The sequence below is a fragment of the Calidris pugnax genome, unplaced genomic scaffold (assembly GCF_001431845.1).
Source record: "Calidris pugnax isolate Ruff unplaced genomic scaffold, ASM143184v1 scaffold42, whole genome shotgun sequence".
In the NCBI taxonomy this organism is placed as follows: Eukaryota; Metazoa; Chordata; class Aves; order Charadriiformes; family Scolopacidae; genus Calidris; species Calidris pugnax.
This window is the reverse complement of record NW_015090920.1, coordinates 14,833,141-14,854,151: the sequence shown is the minus strand read 5'-3', so window position 1 is coordinate 14,854,151 and position 21,011 is coordinate 14,833,141. Positions and strand designations below refer to the sequence as shown.

General features: G+C 38.8%; 1 protein-coding gene and 1 long non-coding RNA gene across 4 annotated transcripts in view; one reads left to right on the top strand and one right to left on the bottom strand.

Moving 5' to 3' along the window:
• Positions 1-14,441, top strand: part of USP53 (ubiquitin specific peptidase 53) — a 39,765-nt gene extending 25,324 nt beyond the window's left edge. Inside the window, exons 14-17 of one of the 3 annotated variants that reach the window (XM_014949936.1) lie at positions 477-518; positions 1,629-1,702; positions 9,741-9,840; positions 10,651-14,441. In XM_014949936.1, coding sequence (XP_014805422.1) covers positions 477-518; positions 1,629-1,702; positions 9,741-9,840; positions 10,651-11,635 — 1,201 coding nt within the window. In that variant the 3' untranslated portion in view covers positions 11,636-14,441. Of the gene's footprint in view, positions 1-473; positions 519-1,628; positions 1,703-9,740; positions 9,841-10,650 lie in introns of all 3 variants that reach the window. The other 2 variants (XM_014949935.1, XM_014949937.1) reach the window with 2 other exon arrangements.
• Positions 14,442-16,100: 1,659 nt separating this feature from the next.
• On the bottom strand, positions 16,101-21,011 carry LOC106892628. The gene is made up of 2 exons (XR_001412916.1): positions 20,794-21,011; positions 16,101-16,462 (listed from the first exon to the last, which is right to left on the bottom strand). It is a non-coding gene; the product is annotated as an uncharacterized LOC106892628 (long non-coding RNA).

Here is a 21,011-nt window from a genome sequence, read left to right as displayed (position 1 = left end):
TGGGATGCCTGAATACTGCCTGTATCTTTTTATGAGAGAGGGTATGATAAATTTAGAATAACTTAGTTCATTAAGAATCTGCTTTCACTGTTGCTTAAGTATTTGTCAAATAAAGAAAAAAACAAACGTAGTTTATCTAAATACAGATGTCTTCTTGGGACTTTCAGAAGGATATTTTCTCTGACTGGTTCTTTCTCCATTCAGAGGCAATACCCACTAGTTCCCTTCTAACCATTCGGACTTTGTCTCATAAAAACAAAGAAATACAAATGAATTACTTGAAAGTTCTTTTAGAAGGTGGAAAAAATGTATTTAGAATTTTGTTTTCTGTTAGGTTCTTTTCTCCATTCTTCTTGTTTCTTTTAGTATTTTTCCTTTTTTCCTGTCCTTTCAATAACAGGAGTGTTTTTGTTTTTGTTTTTTTAATTGAAATATTGCCATTGTGTATCTTCTTCCCTACCTTACTCTTGGAGGAGGAAGGAGTTGCCAGGGTGTTTGTCAGCTCCATGTCTGGATTGGTAAGGCATGGTTTTTGCTCAACTAAACCAGCAATACTTACTAAATCTGCTGATTTTTATTTTAATTATTATTTTCTCCTCTTGGGTTTCCTGCTGTAATCTTTCAGTTTCTTCCAGTTTGAGAAAAAGTTTTGAAGTGAAAATCCGTATGAATGAAAGACCACGTGGCAAAAAATAGTAGCAAAATGTCAAACTAGGAAAACAGACAGGACAGAATATTAGCTAACAGGTTACATGTACTGATATTGATACTGATGAGAGTTTTGCACTTTTATAAGAGTTAAGCTTGTCATAGTCAGATGCTGCTGTGTGTTTAGCTTTAGAATATTCAGGTGTAAACTCTTAATACTGAAAAATGTATTTGCTTCAGACATGAGCGATACTGATGATAAACTGGAAACCATATAGTACCTCATGAATAGTAGTGTTCTGAAGCACTGAAGGACTGTTTTAGGTAAAACCTACAAATGAATTAAGTGTCCAGTGGCGTCTTCCATTTGAAAATCACTACAGTAAACAAGTATTCAAAACTGTCATGCTTTCTGGGTGATCTCTGTTAATAAGTACTTAAAATTTTTATGATATTTTTTAGCTTACAATGAGAAAAGTACAGATGGTAGTTCTTTCTTAGAGATGACACATTTTGCTATTGTTGATAACTTTGGGAACCAGCTGTCTTTATTAAGCAGGCTGATGTGATATTAGGATCAAGAAAGTTTCCTTTTTATGTGCCACATGTTAGGCATCCTGCTGTTGTACTCTAGAGTCGGGCTGGGATGATTGGGCATCCAATCTCCAGAACAAACTGCAACCTCGCAAAGTGTATGGTTTTTACCTGTCCATATTAAAGGATTCAGGTCATCCTGAATTTCTCTGTGTCAGCCCAGCCTTTCACATGGGGGAGCAGTGTTAAAAGTATTAAAGGCCACCCCTGCTATCTTAGGTATCTTCTGTGAAGTGTGTGTGTTACTAAAAAATGTGACAGTGATAATAACAAGACTCACTTTCACAAAGGCAAAATTTTACGCTTGTATGCACTCAAGGCAATAAAGTTTGTGATCATATGTCAGTAGTTTAAGCCTTCACGTTCCATGTGTGCTTCTTTTACAGCGAACAGAACTTGTCAACCAAAAAAGCTGACAGTGTGTTACACTCAGTATCCCAGCAGAACAGAAACTTTTATGGTAAGAATTTCAACTTGTATAAAGAATAAGAAGTTTTCTAAAAATAATGCAGATGTACCAAAAGTTTATACTAACTTATTAATATTACACAAGAGATGGACAGATTTCTGATTAGCCTTTTATATTTTTTAATTTTGCTGTGTAATTTAATGTCATGATATTTCATAACATTGAAAAATGTATATACAACTTATCATTGTGTGTTTGGGGGTTTTGGGGGGCTGTAGTTTGTTTTTTTGTTTTTTTACAAACCATTACCAAATATTTCAAAGTCAGGCAGTTATTGGTTTGGCTGTATTGAGGTGGATTAGAAGAAAATAGGTGTGGAATTTGTGGCTGTTCTGCCTGTGATATTAGGGGTTTTTTATACTTTTTTCAGTAGAGCGCGCTCTTACTGACTTATCATAACCTGTGTACTCTGTCTTTTAAAAAAGTGAAAGAAATCTGTTTTGTGGGGCTTTTTTCCTCCACAGTAAATTCCAAATTTTGTTCTTGTTCACATTTTTAACCTTTTCAGTGAGTTTGATGGCTAAGGATGGAAAGTGTTGATATCCCTTCTTGGTACATTTTGATGGAAATATGATGGAGCAGCAGTTCAGTTACAGTATCACTTTTTCGGAGGCATTTAAAGCCTTTTATTCCACAAAGCACCTCCCTTTATTCAGTTTCTTGTCTGTCTTGTAGAGCAAATGCACAGTGTAAACGGATTCCTAGCTATCTGCCATGATATATGGGTTCCCAAATAGAGAGGTTGGGTTTTTTTCAGAGCTCCACCATCATGTTGAAGAAAATTGTTTGTGCTATGATGGTAGCAGCAGTAGTAGTTCCCTAATTCTGTGCTAGGTCATGAATATGGATGGTGGGAGTGTACCTGTTCTTAGCACCTCAGCTGTGTGCTGAGTCAAGCATGACACGTCTCCCAAACATTTGTTTCACACAACCTCTATCACCCAAGTACCAGGCTAGGAGGTGGGTTTTTTTGTAGCGCTTGGATCTGTTCTAAATACAGTATTTTGGTGCAGAAAACGTGTTGTTTTGGGAGGCTGCAGCTTCTTTATAAATTAAATAATCAGGATAAAACGATTCTTCTTGCCACACTCGTCCTTTTCTAGTGTGTTCTGTTACAAGGCATTTTCTTCATAGGTTGATAGAACAGCTTGTCCTTCCTTGTGCATGTCATGTGCAGCTGTCTCTTAAGGAGGTGGCCTATGTGTTAAGTGCTTCTGGCTGGTGCAGGTCCTCTGTGCAAGAACGGATAACACTATTGTTCGCCAGTGTTAGTGTAGTGATGTGACAAGAGGGAACAGTTTTAAACTGAAAGAGGGCAGATTTAGATTAGAGATAAGTAAGGAATTTTTTACTCTGAGGGTGGTGAGACACTGGCACAAGTTGCCCAGGGAAGTTGTGGGTGCCCCATCCCTGGAGGTGTCCAAGACCAGGTTGGTTGAGGCTTTTAAGCAACCTGGTCTAGTGGGAGGTGTCCCTGCCTATGGTAGGGATGCTGGCCATGGGTGTTCTTTAAAGGTCCCTTCCAGCCCAAACCATTCCATTATTTGATGACTGTGATTTTTGGATGACTATGTTGGCATAAAACATCCAGTGTAATTCATTTTCACTGGCCTTAATCAATACTTTCTTTATTCTGTTGCTTATATTCTACTTTGAGAATGTATTTCTCAGTTTAATGTGTGTTTTGGGTTTTGGTTTGGGTTTTTTTCTGTTGTGTATTTTTTTTTCTTTTTAGCAACAGTGCATGTTCCTTCCCTGCCCCTCCCACTCCCCCCCACCCCCCTATCTCCAAAAAAAAAAAAGAAAAAGAAAAACCCAGGGTAATTTTGTTCACTCCCTGTGTTTTCTCCAAAAGCATTTCCATGAACTTTCTTGGTGAATGCTAAGGAAGATTTTTGTTTTTAAATGTCTGGGTGGACTTTGGTACCACTTGTTTTCCTTCAAGATATGAAGCAATATCAGGAAGAAACACTTGTAATAAGGAAATCTACTTCCTTTTACATAGCAATATGTCTGTTGGGGTTTTACAAAGTTGATAAATGCTTTGGCTTATAAATATTATAGGTCAGAGTGAGGCCAGCCAAAATCATTATCTACTGTTGCTGGAACAATGGAGTGGTGCTTGTACAAAGAGTTGCAATAAATATTAGGCCACTTCCCCAGGAAATGTTTGATTTTTATAGATATCATACTTCTTTTCAAATAATGTATAGTATGGTTTCTTCTAAGACTTAAATTGGGGGGTGGGGGTGTGCCATAACACTTTTATCTTTTCTGTCATTATTTTTTGGTTGTAGAAAGAGAACTAGTTTAGTACTTGTTTTATTTTGGCAACCAAAACCAAACAAACCAAAATTGACGTTCCATGGAATGCAAAGATCTGTTTTTGTGTGACACTTATTCTGCTTAAGTTCTGCACTATACTGGACTGATACAAATGGAAAACTACCCACACTTGGATTGCAAAAAGACAAAACACACCAGTGGCAAATATATGAAGCATTCTGTCAGAATGAAAAATAGGTGGGCTCAAACAATGTTTGAGCTTAATAATGAGTATTCTCCAGAGAGAACCCTGTACCCTTCAGTATACTTAAAGCTTTCAACATGCATTGTACATTTTGTTTTAAAAAGTGTGGTGATTCCAGGTGATCTTTAGAGTTATCATAAATCATTGATGATAAGATCCCATCTATTCAGTTTTTTGAATTCAGTAACTAACTTTTGAATAGTTTCATAAGAAAAATGTTCGTATTCTAAATCAAATGTGAAGTTCTCACATGAGCGCATGTTTTAGAAAATAATGCTTTTATTAAAAGTGATTAATGGACTCAAAAGATATCTGAAGAATTTGATCACTTCACACGTATGTGGGGTTAGAGATTTATTGAAACTCAGTTTTTTGGTTGTCTAAAAAGTGTGCCAGGATACCTTTAGCAAGGACAGTAGTAGTCATTTACAGGTATCAGTTTTATTACCTTATGTTATATCTCTGAATATTATGAACAAGACATAGATTGGTAAGTAAACACTATACGGACTCCTAGAAAGTAGTACTTTAAGAAAATAAAAAAAGCCCCGACTTTTCTGACAGAGGAATGGTATGTAATAAATCTTTGTTAGCCTCTCATGGCAACTTGAAAAAAATATCTCTGGGTGGTTTTTTGGTGTGGTAAACATCTTATGGAAATAATGTTGGACTTCTAATTACGCCCACCATTTGTATAACTATGCCTTACCAGTTCCTCATTTTTAACTGTAGCTGAATAAGGCTACTGTTCAGCAGTTGAGGAGTTCTGTCCCTGACTTATAAAAATAAACTTATTGTTAGAGCATTATAAAGATAGTAATCTTGGATCATACAGTGGTTATGCAGATCAAATGGCTGCTTCTTTCACTAGTGTAGTAAGCAGCAGATAACTGTAGTACTGAAGCCAGTGTCCCAAAAGGCAAATTCCTAGTCTGCGTGATCAAATTTTGTCAGGAGAACATGGTTATTAAGTAAGCAGATATAATATTCTTGATTTATATTAATGGATTAGTGTTTTGGTGAACTGATGAACTGTGGAGGCTAATTTTTTTTTGTTTATGAAGAACATGTGACATGAACAGTGTGAGGGCAGAATTTCCAACTTCACATTCTTCAAGTGGAAGAAAAATTACTGTAATTCTTGGAAGTTGGAGAGGGCTATAAATTTTTTTTAATGGATTTTCAGAGCAGATTGGATAAACAACCCTGCTTTGGGACACCACATGGGTCAGCTACTGATAATTATTTTCAATCATAGAGAGGTTTTAGTGCCTTTCATAACAACCCTCTCTGATTCCTAAGGTTTCCTGATTCATGTCTTCGTGAAATCGCCACTCCTGACAGTTTAGATAAAAGGCATTACTGTTTGGAGGGTTAAGGAAGGGGCCGGGGGGGGAGAACAAAAAAAAAAAAAAAAAAAAAAAAAAAAAACCAGAAGAAAAAAATTAAATCCTAGAAGCCCTGTTTTCTAGATTCCTCCCCTGCTGCCCCCCAAAGCTCTGAGGACTTCATTCTTGAACTAACCTGTCAGTAGAGTAAGGATTAAAATTGGCCAAGTGCTTGATGGCCTCCTGTTTAAGATATAGTATTAAAATTTGCCTGTTTGGCAATCTCATAAAAGGATGTACTTGGAATCAGTGCCTTAAATTAATAATTGCTTCCCTTTGAAAATAAATGCAAAGCAGTATTTGTACAAATGCAGAGGTTTTCCCATTAATAATTATTCAACTCAATAGCATGAGACAACTCAAACTGAAATCTAGAGGCATTCTGAAGCTCTGGTGAGTATGTAAAGAGGAATCCAAATTGCCTCTGCTTAACTGTCACTTAAGAAAACCCCACAAAAAAACTATAATGCTGAAAAAAAAACCCTCATCTTAGGAAAACCATATATTTATAGTAAGAATTTAAAATATGCAACTGTACTGAAGAAAATCCAGTTGTTACCCTTATGGTGCAGTTAATGTATATGACTTACCGTCCTTGAAAAATTTAGTAGTAAATTAAAGCATGGAGCTACTTTATATACTTAATATTGAACAGAAATAAATAAATGCTTTTCTGGAGTGTCTTTAAATGCTAGATTAAAGATTTGAGTTAAAATAAAAACAACAAAAACAACCAACCACCCCAAACCAAGCCCTAAACTTTAAAGATTTCCAAATACAGTCAAACAGCCTGTGAAGATTGAAATGTAAAGCACTCCCACATTTGTAATTCAGTTTATTAATGTGAGAAGTTTGCAATTTAAAATAGATGCAAAGGTTCAGGATTGGGTTTTAAAGCAAAGATCTCTTAAGCTTCTTGAGATAGGCAGATCAGAATGAAACAGGTTAGTAGTTGGTGTTCTTCGTTGACTGTTACTTCACTTCAAAACACTTAAGCTTTCACACATATGCAAGTACGTACCACTCCATCCCCCAAAAAACAACAGTGTGGCATTTCATTTTCATTTTTTCCAGATGTTTAAAGCCATGGATATAAAATCCACTAATGAATATGTAAGAAATATTTTGCAGCAGAAGGTTGCTCTAAAAAGACAATTTCTTGAATATAAGGAAATTTTTTTTCTGGAGATGGTAACTTTTTTTAAAAATAGTATTCTATTTTGGACAAGTTATAATGTGTTTACCTTCTTGACTGGGATGACATGCCTTTTCCACATTTCTAAAGCTTCCAGTAAGTTTGTCTGTCATTTCAGTTGAATACAGAAAATGCCTGGGTTCAGGGAGAGGAATTTGCCACGGTACTTGTTACAAAAAGTATTACGCTTTGGTTTTTCATTGGCAACTTAAAAAAAAATAAAATTGGGTAAACAAAAGTGTAGGAAGCATACAGCTAAAACACACTAGAAGGAAATTGCATGTTATGTGTCTTTTTGGGGTGGGCTTTTTTTGTTTTTTCCCCAGAAATTGGGCTTTGCAGATTTTTGCAAATGTTCTTTATGTATAAATGGAGGTATTAGAGGAGAGCTTGTCTGTCCTACCTGTTGGCTATAGAGTGGCTGTTAATCTTCTGAAAATCTAGATTAGCTATTCAGATGTGAAAACAGATATTTGTAAATTTTAAAAGCAGACTGGTTTGTACTTGAGAAACCGGTTACATCGTGTTTATTGGTGAGCTTCTTGCGCCCCATTGATAAGGATGTCTGTCTCCAGCTGAGCACAGTGCTTATGTGTCCCATATTTAGGTTTGCAAAGAACGTAGAGCCAAAATTCCCAATCGAGTCTGTGTCTGGTTTTAACCATGCATGGATATCCTGTCAGCAGAAGAGAAAATAACACATCTATTTTTAAGTTAGCTGGAATTCTGAAGGCACAAACCACCTGGTATCGCTGAGCAGCTTTGGCTGAATGCACGCCATGGTCACCCCGAGGAAACGGCTTATTAACCTCTGCTGCCGCCTCCTGACCTGGGTGTGATACTGCCTCTCGGAAGGGCTGAACAGGCTACATTCCTAGGGAGTAAAAATAAAAAAAAAATTAAGATCTGTAATCTTCACATCAGGCACTTTGGGGAATTAAAGAAAGATGTATGGGCAATTTATTTGCGGTTTTTAAGTAGATGTGCTCTTATATAAAAGTCGATGTATTCAAAGTCTAGCTTCAGACACTATTAATCTAGCAAATTATTTAACTAACTAATTCCTAGGACTCTATCTTGATTGGGACTGAGATTAAATACAGAATTGGAAATATTCACAGGAAAAAAAGTCAGAGCCTGTGCTTTTTATTTTTAAGTGTTTTCCAGTTCATTAAAATTGGTAGCAGAACCAAATGTTTTCTGTTTGAAGTATTACCTCAGCATTAGTTAGCTCTGATGCCATCGCCCACAGGAACAGTTTAGAACTTTCTTTCAGGTTAGTTACTCGTGTGTTGCCAGTGTCACACACGGGCTCATTCACTAGTAATATTTTTCCCATATTTTTCTAAGGTTGTGGTATTGCTTAGTTTATTTTTTTTTCCCCTCTCCATTTTGAGGCTCAGAGGAAAGCCACATGGGGGCTTTGTCTCTTATCCTATGTGCCTTTTTAGTCTCTACAACCTGTGTTCTTTGTTCAAGATTTAGTGTCTCTAGTCTTTCATCGATTAAAGATAGGGCAGATATTGACCCTCAAAACAAGTATCACCCGCCAGCATCTTCTGAGGTTTTTAGTTTAGTTCTTTTCTTTTGGGTTTTTAACTCGTGTTCATGAGTCAAAAGTTCCAAGACTTCGTTTAAACTTGGGGAAATAACAAGTGAATAAAAAAATATTTTATCCTGGTAAGATTACATCATTTAAGAATAGATACAAAATTTTTTGTAGCTTTTGTTGATTAAAGTATGGAACAGCCTATATTATCCCATTGGAAATCGGCTAAGTACTGCCTATTGAACACAAGATTATTCCACTAGAAATCAGGTGATATAGTCTCCCTTCTTAGAATTTAATTTCTGTTTTTCTGAAATAGGCATAGTAGTTGTATGAAACTGCCTACACATACACAAAATAAAATGTCTTTTGAGTGGCTTCAGAGCAGGTGACTGATTATAATAGGCCAATCATTGCATTAGGAAGACTTTTAGTATCTGTTTCTAAACAAATGGGCTGTTGCTTGTCACTTGCCAAGAGAGTATTTTATTCTATGTGGTGTTGACATGGGTACTTCAATGCTTCCTTTATTGACTACTAACTAGGAGCTCCCTTGTTCAGAAATTGTGTATTTTTAGAGAATGATTCTTTGCCTGGGAATAAAAGGAGCTTCTGGAGTGTGAGTGTGATAGTGCTGGCGCAGACACTCTCATGTTGTGTGTTTAGGACACATGACTAAGTTATCTCTGCCTGCTTAGCATCTTCATGAGCTGTACAGTTTGCTGTAAGGTTTTAAATCCATTTCAAAGAATGCATAATGCATTTCTTTAAAAAAACCAAATCACAACAACAACCAAGCAAGCAACAAAACACCCTGAAAACCCTCACAAACAACAACAAAAAAGCAAAACACCCCCCAACCCTTACAGTATTCATTCCATTTAATTATTATTACATAATGTGAAATTTCATAAATCATAAATAGCTTCTATTTTGTAATTTAAATTACTTTGGATGTTTGAATAATCATGCTTTTATAAAAAGCTGCTTTTGAAAATCTGCTTTTAATGAGGTGAAACGTTAAAATGATCTTGAAAACATATCTGTAGAGCTTCAAAATTGTGGTAATTATTTTCTGGTAACATTAACCACCTCCCCACCTGACACATGCCCCCATATCCCCCTCCCCAGAAAAACCCCAAAACAACCCACAAACATTTCCTGCAGATTATTTTGGATGAACATAAGATCTGACCTTCTGTGACAGATGGTCTTCAAAATGGTTGTTTTGATCAATGTCAAATCTTGAAAATAATTGATTGTCCTGTTGTGTATTGGTTTGGGGTTTTTTGGTAACCTCTAAACAATTAAAAAGAAGGAATTAGACTATTTCTGCTTATTTTGAAATTCTTTTTTTCTACCCTCAGACTTGAGGAAAGACCAGATCAATTCAGAAGTTAACTACAAACCCCATGTTAATTTCCCGACAGAACTACATTTGCAGGTGCCGAGTCCTCCAGTAAAGAGGTAACTAATACTGGCTTTAATTTACTATATAAGAAATACTGAATTGTGTTATGTGATAGTCATCAATATTAAGCATGCAAAAGTTTAGGTATTGAATTTTTTGACAGACAATGCATTTTATGTTTTACATAATTGATAAGGTTTGAATGTCTCTATTTTTAATTTTGATGCTGTCAGTGGAACCAAATAGCTTACATTCTTTTAAACCATTTTAGCAGAACAAAGTGTTTTAATATTTTTCTGTTTTGAATTTATATACTACAACACGCAGTGATTAACCAATTTGTTGTTAGTGCAATAGCCCCATAAAGTTTTGAAAAATTTGGTTGGAAGGGGAGGAAAAGGTAACTTCTGTTCAGTAGCTGCTGCTATATTCCTCTTGCTTCTAATGCGAACTGTAAGTGCTCAGTACCTCTGAAAAAAATCAAAGAACTAAATACAAATTTAGCACCCAAAAGTAACATCTAATATTTAAAAAGTAGGCTGAGTCACAGGAATGCTTCGAAGAGAGCAGAGGTCATGTTTGACATAAATTTCTTCAACATCCAGGATTATCTTACCTTACAGATATTTGTTGAGATTGGGAGAGATTTTGGGGGGCACTTTATATTTCAAATGAAAGAAACATTGGAGTGATTTAATATAAATTTTAATCAAATGGCTGTATGTTAAGCAGATCCCAATTCTCTAATCAGTTTGAATATTTAAGCAGTGTTACCACGGCTGTCTTTGAAAAAAAATCCTTAGGTTATTTGAGCTTTTTCTTATGTTTTTATGGATTCTTAAATCCTGTGTGGTTTTGTATTTTAGAGCTGAAATGCCTGAGACCAACAGGAAATTTTTCCCATCATCAGCTCTACAGCCAGTTCTTAAAGACATTGTTAAGTCAGAAAGTAGGAACAAGGCAAATGAACAGAATTCTTCAGAGTGGCTCAATCCAGACAAGTTTGAGAAGATGAACGTGTCAGCATATTGTCCTGATGGCATAACCCACCCTTACACAGAGAACGTCTGTGGAAGGAAGCTGATCAACAATGACTTTTACTCCTCTTCCCAGCTGCAGTCTCATCATGCAAGAACGTTTGTTCCCAAGGTGGGGGTGTCACCTTGTGTGCCACAGAACCTGTCAGAAAGGCCCGTGGTGCTTCCCCCTCCCGGTGAGCATGCTGGGCATCCGCTCCGAAGGGTGGATGCTCTTTGGGTGCCTGAAGCAGTGTACCAGAATCTTCCTCCCCCTTTACCACCCAAGAAATACGCTCTGTATACTTTGCCAGGATCCGAAAATAACTCGGCAGCTGATGTAAAATCAGTAGAAGTGTTGCAAAATAATCCGTTAAGGCAAACAGGTACACCTTTAAAATCTGGATCAGAAGCAAGCGTATTTACAAATGAACAAAGGCTTAAAGAGCCATTTCAAGGGAATGAACTGTTCGTTCATAAACCGGATTCTCCACCTCGTTTATCAGTTAATGACTTTGGGACTGTGTCTGAAAACTTCTTAAAGAAAGGATCTCGTCATATGGGACCAAGTGCTGGCTATGTGGATGGACATGACAGTGTATCCCTAACAACTTATTTTTCGGTGGATAGCTGCATGACTGACACGTACAGGATGAAATATCATCAGAGACCCAAGCTGTATTTTACAGACAGTGGAAGCTTTCACAAAGAAAAGCATCCTGCATCAGCTGGAGTAGAACTGAATGCTACGTGCCATGCTACTATTGAGCCCAGGCATCCCACGTCCGAGCAAAGGTACAAGGCCAATGTAGAAGGCATACACTGCAGCAGATAGATCCAGATTTATTTTAAGAATCTGACTCTAGCATTTCATGTCGTCTGTGAATGGGCACAAACCTTGAATCTCTGTCTGTGTGATAACTAGGTACCCAGTTGACTGTACTTTGCTTAGGAGTTACGACTGTTTAAATGAATATGCAAATAGAGGTGAGTGGAGGAGAAGAGGTGCTAAACTTCTGGTTCTTTGATTTGTTACTCTAGTTGCCTTAATGCTTACCACTGTTACTCAGCTGGTCTTCTACAGTTTATATTAAAAATGGTCCCTTTGGGTGTATGCATCTTACAGGAATGGAATCAACTAGCTGTTACTAATTTTGTAAGAAGATGTAATTAGTTGCAGTTTTAAAAGTGTTCCTTCAGGCTGGGGTCACTACATGCTTACACTAACAAAAGGGATAAACATATTACCATATATAATGCAGTAAATACAGTTATAATAGAGCAGTATTTGTCCTGGTAGGTAGGAGGAGGAGGTGACATGGTGTTTTAGGTTTTTTTCAACTGACTTCTCTGAGAATCTGTGCTTTGACAAACCTTCAAGTGTCTTTAATAAAAGTTTACCCAGAGAATTTCTAACTTTTTATTTGAAAAGCCTTAATAATTCTTTAAAAATGGTTCTTGTTCGCAAGTGTTAACTAAGATTTTCAAAGGGAATCCAAGTAAAGTGCAGTAATAGACTGCCCTCTTAATATACCTGCTCTAGGTTAGTGTATATTTTTAAACACATTTATCCATTTGTTCACTCTATAAGCTATATTTTAACTTATTAAAATGAAATGTAACCACATAAGATACAAACTGATATAGCAGAATAGGATGCTAATTTTAAAATACAGGGTTATCATGCAAGTATCAAAGATTAATTTTTTAAGGTTTTAGATAAATTTACTACTTATGTTCAGTTCTGATTTATTCTACAATCGCATGCCAAGTCAATGCTGCTATTTATTGAACTTCCTATCTTTTTTTCAGCTTGATATTTTGAGCAATGTTTAATCGAGGATCACACATTTGATTTTACTGACATTTTTTCCTATTCAGAACAGTCCTACACAGGGCTACACAGGTTCTGTATTAGCAGGTCAGGCAGACCGCGGCGGCTGAGGGCATGAGGAGAAGACATTCCTCTCTTTCTCTGCTCTGCAATTTTGGCAGCTCTGACATTTACCACGTTTTGTTAACCTGACTTTTTTCATTAAGAAAGGGGAGGATTTATTTGGCTTTATTTGGTTAGTTAAATCGGTGCATGGAACTATCTAGCAAGTGCTGAGGCCCAGCACGTGGCCCATTGAGGGCTGGGGAGGAAAGGAGGATTTTTGCCCCCACGGCAGCCCTGAGTATTTAAAATGACCCGCTGTGTCTTGTGGTGTCAGAGGCAGGGGCTTAGAGATCTGTTTTCATCTTATCCTAATGTTGAACAATGTATAATTGAAAATTAATGTCAGCAAAGCCTGACGCCATCTGAAAAGGCTAAATTTTGCCATTATTCCTGTTAGAGTGTTAACTTGGGATGCTGCTGATTACATCTAAACATCAATGCCTTTTAGTTACAAAAATAATGCAAGAAGGCTAAGTATGCATAATAAACACTCCTGCTTGTACTTGCACTGTTAGTCAGAAAGGCTTTTTTATGTTTATAAACCTTATGTGAATTTTAGTGCTTCAACCAAATGTTGGCAATTGTTTAGTGTGATTACCCAAGATATACATTTAAATAGTAGTTCTGGTTATTCTGTGTCAAGGTCAGTTTTTCAGTTTTTTTTCTAGACTACATGTAACTTACAGTAGAACTGGAACGTGATATATGCAACAAACCAGGTATCTCAGATTAGTCTTCTTATTCCTACCTTCTTGATCAAAATTTGTTGTAGCACTTGGGGAAATAATGAATTCTAGAATTTGTAATGCAAATAATTATGCATGTTTAGGTATGGCTGCTGGTAAACAGCAACTTAAAAAAAGTATCCTTTTGTAAGAAAATCAGTTGAACACAGAAAAAGAACCCTGAAAATGTAAGAACTTGAATGATTCCTAATTGTAATATTTTTGAGAGAGATTTCAGAACCTGTAAATTAAATGTTTCTAGTTCATCTAGCAATGTTACATAATATACGTAGGCAGTTAAGTAAAACTGTCTTCTAATACTTGTGTAAAAACAAAGATTATTGGAATTTGTAAATAATGTATAATTTGTAAAATGTTTTGCAAAAATCTTGTATTTGAAATGACAGTATTTTTATGTATGAATAGCACAGCAACAACTGTGAATGATGTTAGAACACTTATTTTTAAACATGCATAGCAATGTTCATACTTCTGTACAATGAGCAATATGAATGCCTAATACTGATACCAATGAATTTGGCTTCCAGTAAGCACAACTAGTAAATTTATTTTTAAAGTAGCTTCAGAAATTTAGATGTACTTCAGTCTCCTTGCTTTGCTTGAAACAATCTTACCAGACAAGTTTCTATGTGACCCATGTTTACCAGGTATTTAATGATAGTAAATAGACAGCTAATCGAGGCACCTTGTTTTTATATTTGACTCTGCACTCCATGTATGTATGTACGTAATATTTGCTAACTAATATGTGATAACTTGTTTTAACTTACCTAGGGTGCCTATTTATTTTTTTATAAATGTCTCCTCCTGGCTATAGATTTGTATAAGAGCCTAGACAATTTTTGTAACAGTAAAGACATTAACAAGTCTTGTAATTAATATATTTTTCAGTCTTTAGAATTATTTTCTTGCAAAGTTCTGCTTGTTCAAACTATCAGATAAATATTTAAAATATCTTTGTCTTCTGTTCTTTTTGTATTCCATATTTAAAAAAAAAAACCAAACCAAAACCAGCCTGGCTTTCCAGAACTGCATTTTAAAACAGTGACAGGTAATACTTCTATGAATGGTTGAAAGTTTTGCAGAGAAGGTGGTTCAGTTACCATTTATGAATAGTAATAAACAAATTCTTCAGAAGATGAATTTAAGGTGGTTAAATCTGTTTAGCTTTCTAAATACTTATGAAATGCATAAAGCAATTTTAATACCATAATCCCACAGACTTGGTGGCAACTGATTGATTGGTTACATGAGTTGTCTTGCTGCTGTACTACTTTTGCTCTATTAGGGATAGGTGAAAGTTGCCTTGATATATATATTCATGTGCTCCAGGAGCGTATGAAATAGCCTGGAGTACAATGTATCACACGCCTGCACTTTGTTAGCTTTAAGTTTTCTGACATAAGTAAAACCTTGTATGTCAGATGTGGCTGAAAGAGAAAACTAAATTACTAGAAGACACACTGAAATTTCTGTTAACTTTCTAAAAGCTATTAAGACTTATTCTTTATTACCAAAAGAGAAATGGAACAATATTACAGTGCTTCTCTCATAAGTTGTTCACTTGAGATTTCCCTGGTAAAATCATGTGGGGGGAAGGGGTGGGGAAGGGTAGTGGACTTGTCTTTAATAGCTTCATTTTAAAAACTGGAAAACCTATTTTTCTATTTTTGAGAATGCAGTCAAAGTTGAGCTCTGAAACTGGTGACTTATTTTGTAGGTACCAGCAGCCAAAATCGTAAATGCTAGCAGGTAAAGGCATCCCAGTTCCTAACGCATAGGTCTGATAAATTAAGAAAGCCACTGTCAATGGAAGAACTGTCTTTCACAATGAAAGACAAATAAAGGGAAAGAGAGCATATGCTTACTTTTGCATCCTGAATCCTCTTTACCCTGGTAGTAGTCTGTTTTCATTTAATGTGTAAAGACACTGAAACACTCTACACTTCAGTCTCTGAAATATAGTTATTTTACTGTGTTTATTCCTGAAAAATCCCAATAGCCATGAATTGTATTTCTCAGAATTAGAAACTAGTATTCCTAAGTGAAAAATAGTCAAGAAAACTAAACCCCCTTCATAGTTGAAGGCTGTTGTCCCCCAAACCCAAACGCATAAAAAGCCTACTCCATGTTCTTGGCTTCATTTTCTTTATCCTGAGAACGCAACATTTAACACTTTGAAAATCTCCCTGTAGTGAGACAGGAAATTTTGATGTGGCATGCGGAAGTTGAAACCTATTACTTACTTATTACTGTCTACTTAGTCATCCATGGAAAGTGTATGCAAGACAGTACATGTAACCTGCCAGCTGCTCAAGAAGGCTGCTCTTGGTCACTCTGTGTAGCTAAGGAAATCAGAGCCTGTTTTATCTAAATCAGTAAGCGAGGACTGTTGGCTGCTCCTGCTCCTAAACACTGGAATGTTGCAGAAATCACAGGAACTGCTGAAGCTAGAATCTCATATAGTATGTGGTATGTCATATATACTGTAATATAAAGAGAGAAACATATAAGAGAAAATGGAACAGCATCAGACCCTCATGATTAACTTTTTGAAAGTAAACCAGCTGAATAGACTTCATCTACTGAGGGAAAAGGTCTGAGTTACAACTGTGGTCTACATAAGAGCTGGATTTTATTCTCAGCCACTTTACAGTCTGTCCTTTCAGTTGACTTTATTCAAACAATAGTTTCATTTATCCCTAAGAAACCTTTAGGCACTAATTAGAAAAGCACAGTCAAGCTGTCTTACATGACCTCTAAGGCACAGTTTAGAACACAGAAACAGGACACAGGCAAAATCCTGAACAGTAACACTTGTGATACAGAGAGAGATATATTATGACATAATGTAGATATATGCCTCTTGCATTCAGTGGTAGGTGGAATGGCGTTCCCAGTTGCCCACGCTGCGCAAATGGCCCTCCTCTTCCACTGCCTGTTTCCTTAAGGTGCATTCTGTGATGAGATAGTGGCTCTGCAGGGAACAGAGAGTCTGGTTACCTTTGCAGCGCTACACAGGCCTTTGGAGGGCACAGTAAAAAAAAATGAAAGCATAGAATCATTTAGGTTGGAAAAGGCCCTTGGGATCATCGAGTCCAACCTTCTACCCTACTCTACAAAGTTCTCCTCTACACCATATCCCCCAACACCACATCTAAATGACTCTTAAACACATCCAAGGATGGTGACTCAACCACCTCCCTGGGCAGCCTATTCCAATGCCTGACTACTCTTTCTGTGAAAAACTTTTTCCTAATGTTCAGTCTAAACCTACTGTTGTAGCTTGAAGCCTTTCCCTCTTGTTCGATCGCTAATTACCTGGGAAAAGAGACCAGCACCAACCTCTCTAAAATATCCTTTCAAGTAGTTTTAGAGAGTGATGATGTCACCCCTCAGTCTCCTGTTCCTCTAAACAGTCCCAGCTCCTTCAATCGCTCTTTGTACGATTTATTCTCCAGGCCCTTCACCAGCTTCGTTGCCCTCCTCTGCACTCACTCCAGCACCTCGATATCTCTCTTGTATTGAGGTGCCCAAAACTGGACACAACACTCGAGGTGTGACCTCAGCAGTGCTGAGGACAGGGGCACAATCACCTCCCTACATCTGCTGGTCACACTATTTCTAATACAAGCCAGGATGCCATTGGCTTTCTCGGCCACCTGGGCACACTGCCGGCTCATGTTCAGCCGCTGGCAATTAGAACCCCCAAGTCCTTTTCTGCCAGGCAGCTTTCCAGCCACACTTCCCCAAGCCTGTGCCGATGCATGGGGTTGTTGTGGCCCAAGTACAGTTGAAGCTCACACCATAAATGTTGGCCCATCGATCCAATCTAAGTCTCTCTGTAAAGCCTCCCTATCCTCATGCAGATCAACACTCCCGCTTAACTTGGTGTCATCTGCAAACTTGCTGATGATACACCCTATGTCCTTATCAAGATCATCAATGAAGATGTTAAACAGAAATGGTCCCAACATTGAGCCCTGGGGAACACCACTTGTGACCGGCCGTCAACTGGATTTAATTCCATTGAGCACCGCTCTTTGGGACCGTCCAGACAGCCAGTGCTTGATCCAGCAGATCGTATGCTCATCCAGGCCACGTGCAGCTAGTTTTTCCACTAGAATTCTATGGAGAACAGTGTCAAATGCTTTTTGAAAGTCCAGGTAGATAATATCCACAGCCTTTCCCTCATCCAATAATCGGGTCATCTTGTCATAGAAGGAGATCAGGTTCGTCTGGCAGGACCTGCCTTTCATAAACCCATGCTGACTAGGCCTGATCCTCTGGTTGCCCATTATATGGCTTGTGATGGCACTCAAGATGACCTGCTCCATGCATCATCAAGCAGACTTTCTAATCCCAATAACTTTTTTTTTTTTTTGACAAAAACCCCAAACTGCTGGTTCTTTGGAATTAGCTTTATATTTTTTTCAGAGGTATCCGTGAAAAGGATCTGGGGGTCCTGGTGGATAGTAAACTATCCATAAGCCAGCAATGTGCCCTTGTTGCCAAGAGGGCCAATGGAATCCTGGGCTGCATAGAGAAGAGTGTGACCAGTAGGTCAAGGGATATCATTCTCCCACTCTACTCTGCACTGGTGAGGCCACAACTAGAACACTGCATCTAGTTCTGGGCTCCCCAGTTCAAGAGAGACAGGGAACTACCGGAGAGAGTCCAACGTAGGGCAAATAAAATGATTAAGGGATTGGAGCACCTCCCTTACGAGGAAAGGCTGAGAGAGCTGAGACTCTAGCCTGGAGAAGAGAAGGCTGAGGGGAGACTTTATTAATGCTTACAAGTATCTAAATCATAGAATCGTCTAGGTTGGAAAGGACCTTAAAGACCATCTAGTCCAACCATCAACCTAACTCTGACAAAAAAAAAAAACCAAAAAAAACCAAAATCAAAACAAAAAAGAAACGAAAACACCACACACACCAAAAAAACACACCACTAAACCATATTCCTGAGGACCACGTCAACCCGTCTTTTGAACACCTCCAGGGATGGTGCCTCAACCACTTCCCTGGGCAGTCTATTCCAATGCTGGATAACCATTTCCGTGAAGAAATTTTTCCTAATATCCAATCTAAGCCTCCCCTGGTGCAACTTGAGGCCATTTCCCCTTGTCCTATCTCCTGTAACTTGGGAGACGAGACCAACCCCCGCCTCTCTGCATCCCCCCTTCAGCATAGTGGGTGCTAACCCTTTCTCTTTTGGATCCCTTGTTTCCTTAATACGTTATAAACTAGTGTAATCACCAAATGTTTGCATGTATCTACTTATTTCAAATACGTAAAAGAAAGGTGTTGTTTACATGACTTTTCTGGGTCCTTTCTCATGACGATATTGTTTCTTCCACCTAAGAACAATGGTTATAATTGCAGTCCATTTCAGTGGTTGGGTATGATTTTAAGCAAAAGATATTTAGTGCTGAAACATCTGTCAAAAGCAGCCATGCATGTAAGTGTTTCTGTAGATCGATTAGTGAAAACCGCTCACTCTACGGATGACTATATGACCTTTACTGTGAACTTTTTTCTCTTTTGCCTGTCTAACTAGTGTTTGTGCTCCTTGACTATGCTGAGAGATCCTAGAATTCAACAATTAGTTGAACTTGCTCTCTGGTATCTCACCTTTGCTGCAGCTATTTTACTGGTGTCTATGCAAAGTAGTGCTTCTAGGAAAAAAAAATATCAGCAGAAAGTACATTTTCATCTCAATCTACTGCAATTTATACACAGAAATAAGATGTAGACTCTCTATGCTAATAATTTTTGACTGAATCGATTAAGCAGTCACTAATTGTCACAAATTATTTCTTATAAGTTTTCAAAATGTACCCATAATACCTAACAGTGTTTTATTTAAAGTGGCGTAACTTCAGTACAGAGCTGTTTGATTCTGGAAGTGGCACAACACCAATTTATCAGTAGAAGAACATTATCACAGGGGTTTTTTTTCCTATTCAAACTGAGAAAATATAAAGATCAAAATGATAAAGGGCTTTTAAAGATTCTAGAACACACATAGAATCATAGAATCATTTAGGTTGGAAAAGACCATTAAGATCATTGAGTACAACCATTAACCTAACAATGCCAAGTCCACCACGAAACCACATCACTGAGCAATACGTGGAAACATCTTTTAAATCCTTCCAGGAATGGTGACTCAACCACTTCCCTGGAAAGGCTGTTCCAATGCTTGACAGCCCTTTCAGTGAAGATTTTTTCCTAATATCCAACCTAAACCTCTCCTGGTGCAACCTGAGGCTATTTTGTCTTGTCCTCTCACGTGCTACTTAGCAAAAGAGACTGACACCCAACTTGGTATAACCCCCCTTCAGGTAGTTGTAGAGCACAATAAGGCCTCCCCCTCAGCCTCCTCTTCTTCAGACTAAACAACCCCAGCTCCCCCAGCCTCTCCTCATAAGACTTACTCTCCAGACCCCTCACCAGCTTCGTTGCCCTTCTCTGGACCCACTCCAGCACCTCAATGTCTTTTTTGTGGTAAGGGGCCCAAAACTGGACACAGTACTCGAGGTGGGGCCTCACCAGTGCCGAGTACAGGGGGACGATCACCTCTCGGGCCCTACTCACCACACTGTTCCTGATACAGGCCAGGATGCTGTTGGCCTTCTTGGCCACCTGGGCACACTGCTGGCTCACGTTCAGTCGACCAACACCCCCAGGTCCTTTTCTGCCAGGCAGCTCTCCAGCCACTCTGCCCCAAGTTTGTAGTGTGGCCTGGGGTTGTTGTGACCCAAAGTGCAGGACCCAACACTTGGCCTTATTGAAGGGATGATGGAGCCAGACTCTCTTCAGTGGTTCCTAGTGACAGGATGAGGGGCAATGGGCACAAGCTGGAATAAACTGTAATAAACTCCCACCATGATGTCTACCTTGTTGGCCTTCCCCTTGATTCTAACCCATAAACACTCTATAAATGTGAGGAAGAACTTCAGGGTGAGGTGACAGAGCCCTGGAACAGGCTGCCCAGGGAGGTCGCGGAGTCCCCTTCTCTGGAGATTTTCAAGACCCGCCTGGATGCAGTCCTAAGTAACGTGCTCTGGGCAACCCTGCTTTGACTGGGGAGTTGGGCCAGATGATCTCTAGAGGGCCCTTCCAACCCCGGCAATTCTGTGATTCCGTGCTTTCCAGGCCTTTGGAGGCCAGGCTGCCGTGGGCAGCCCAGCGAGGACAGGCCGCCCAGCTGCTGGGGGCACGAGCTCCCTCCCCTCCCTCGGGCACCCCGAGGCCGCCCCTTTTCCCCCCCAGAGCCGGTGCCTCGGCGGCGGCTGACCTGGGCCCGGCGCCCTCAGGGCAGCAGGTAGATGACTACGAAGAGCGCCAGATCGAAGAGGACGAAGAGCCACAGGTCCAGCCAGTAGGACTGTCCCGACAGCGACCGGCCGCCATCCGCCGCCGCGCCCCGCTGCTGGTCCGGCCGCTCCCGCCGCGCCGCCGCCTCCATCTCCTCAGGGGTCCCGCAACGGCAGCTCCCGCCGCGCAGGCGCCGGC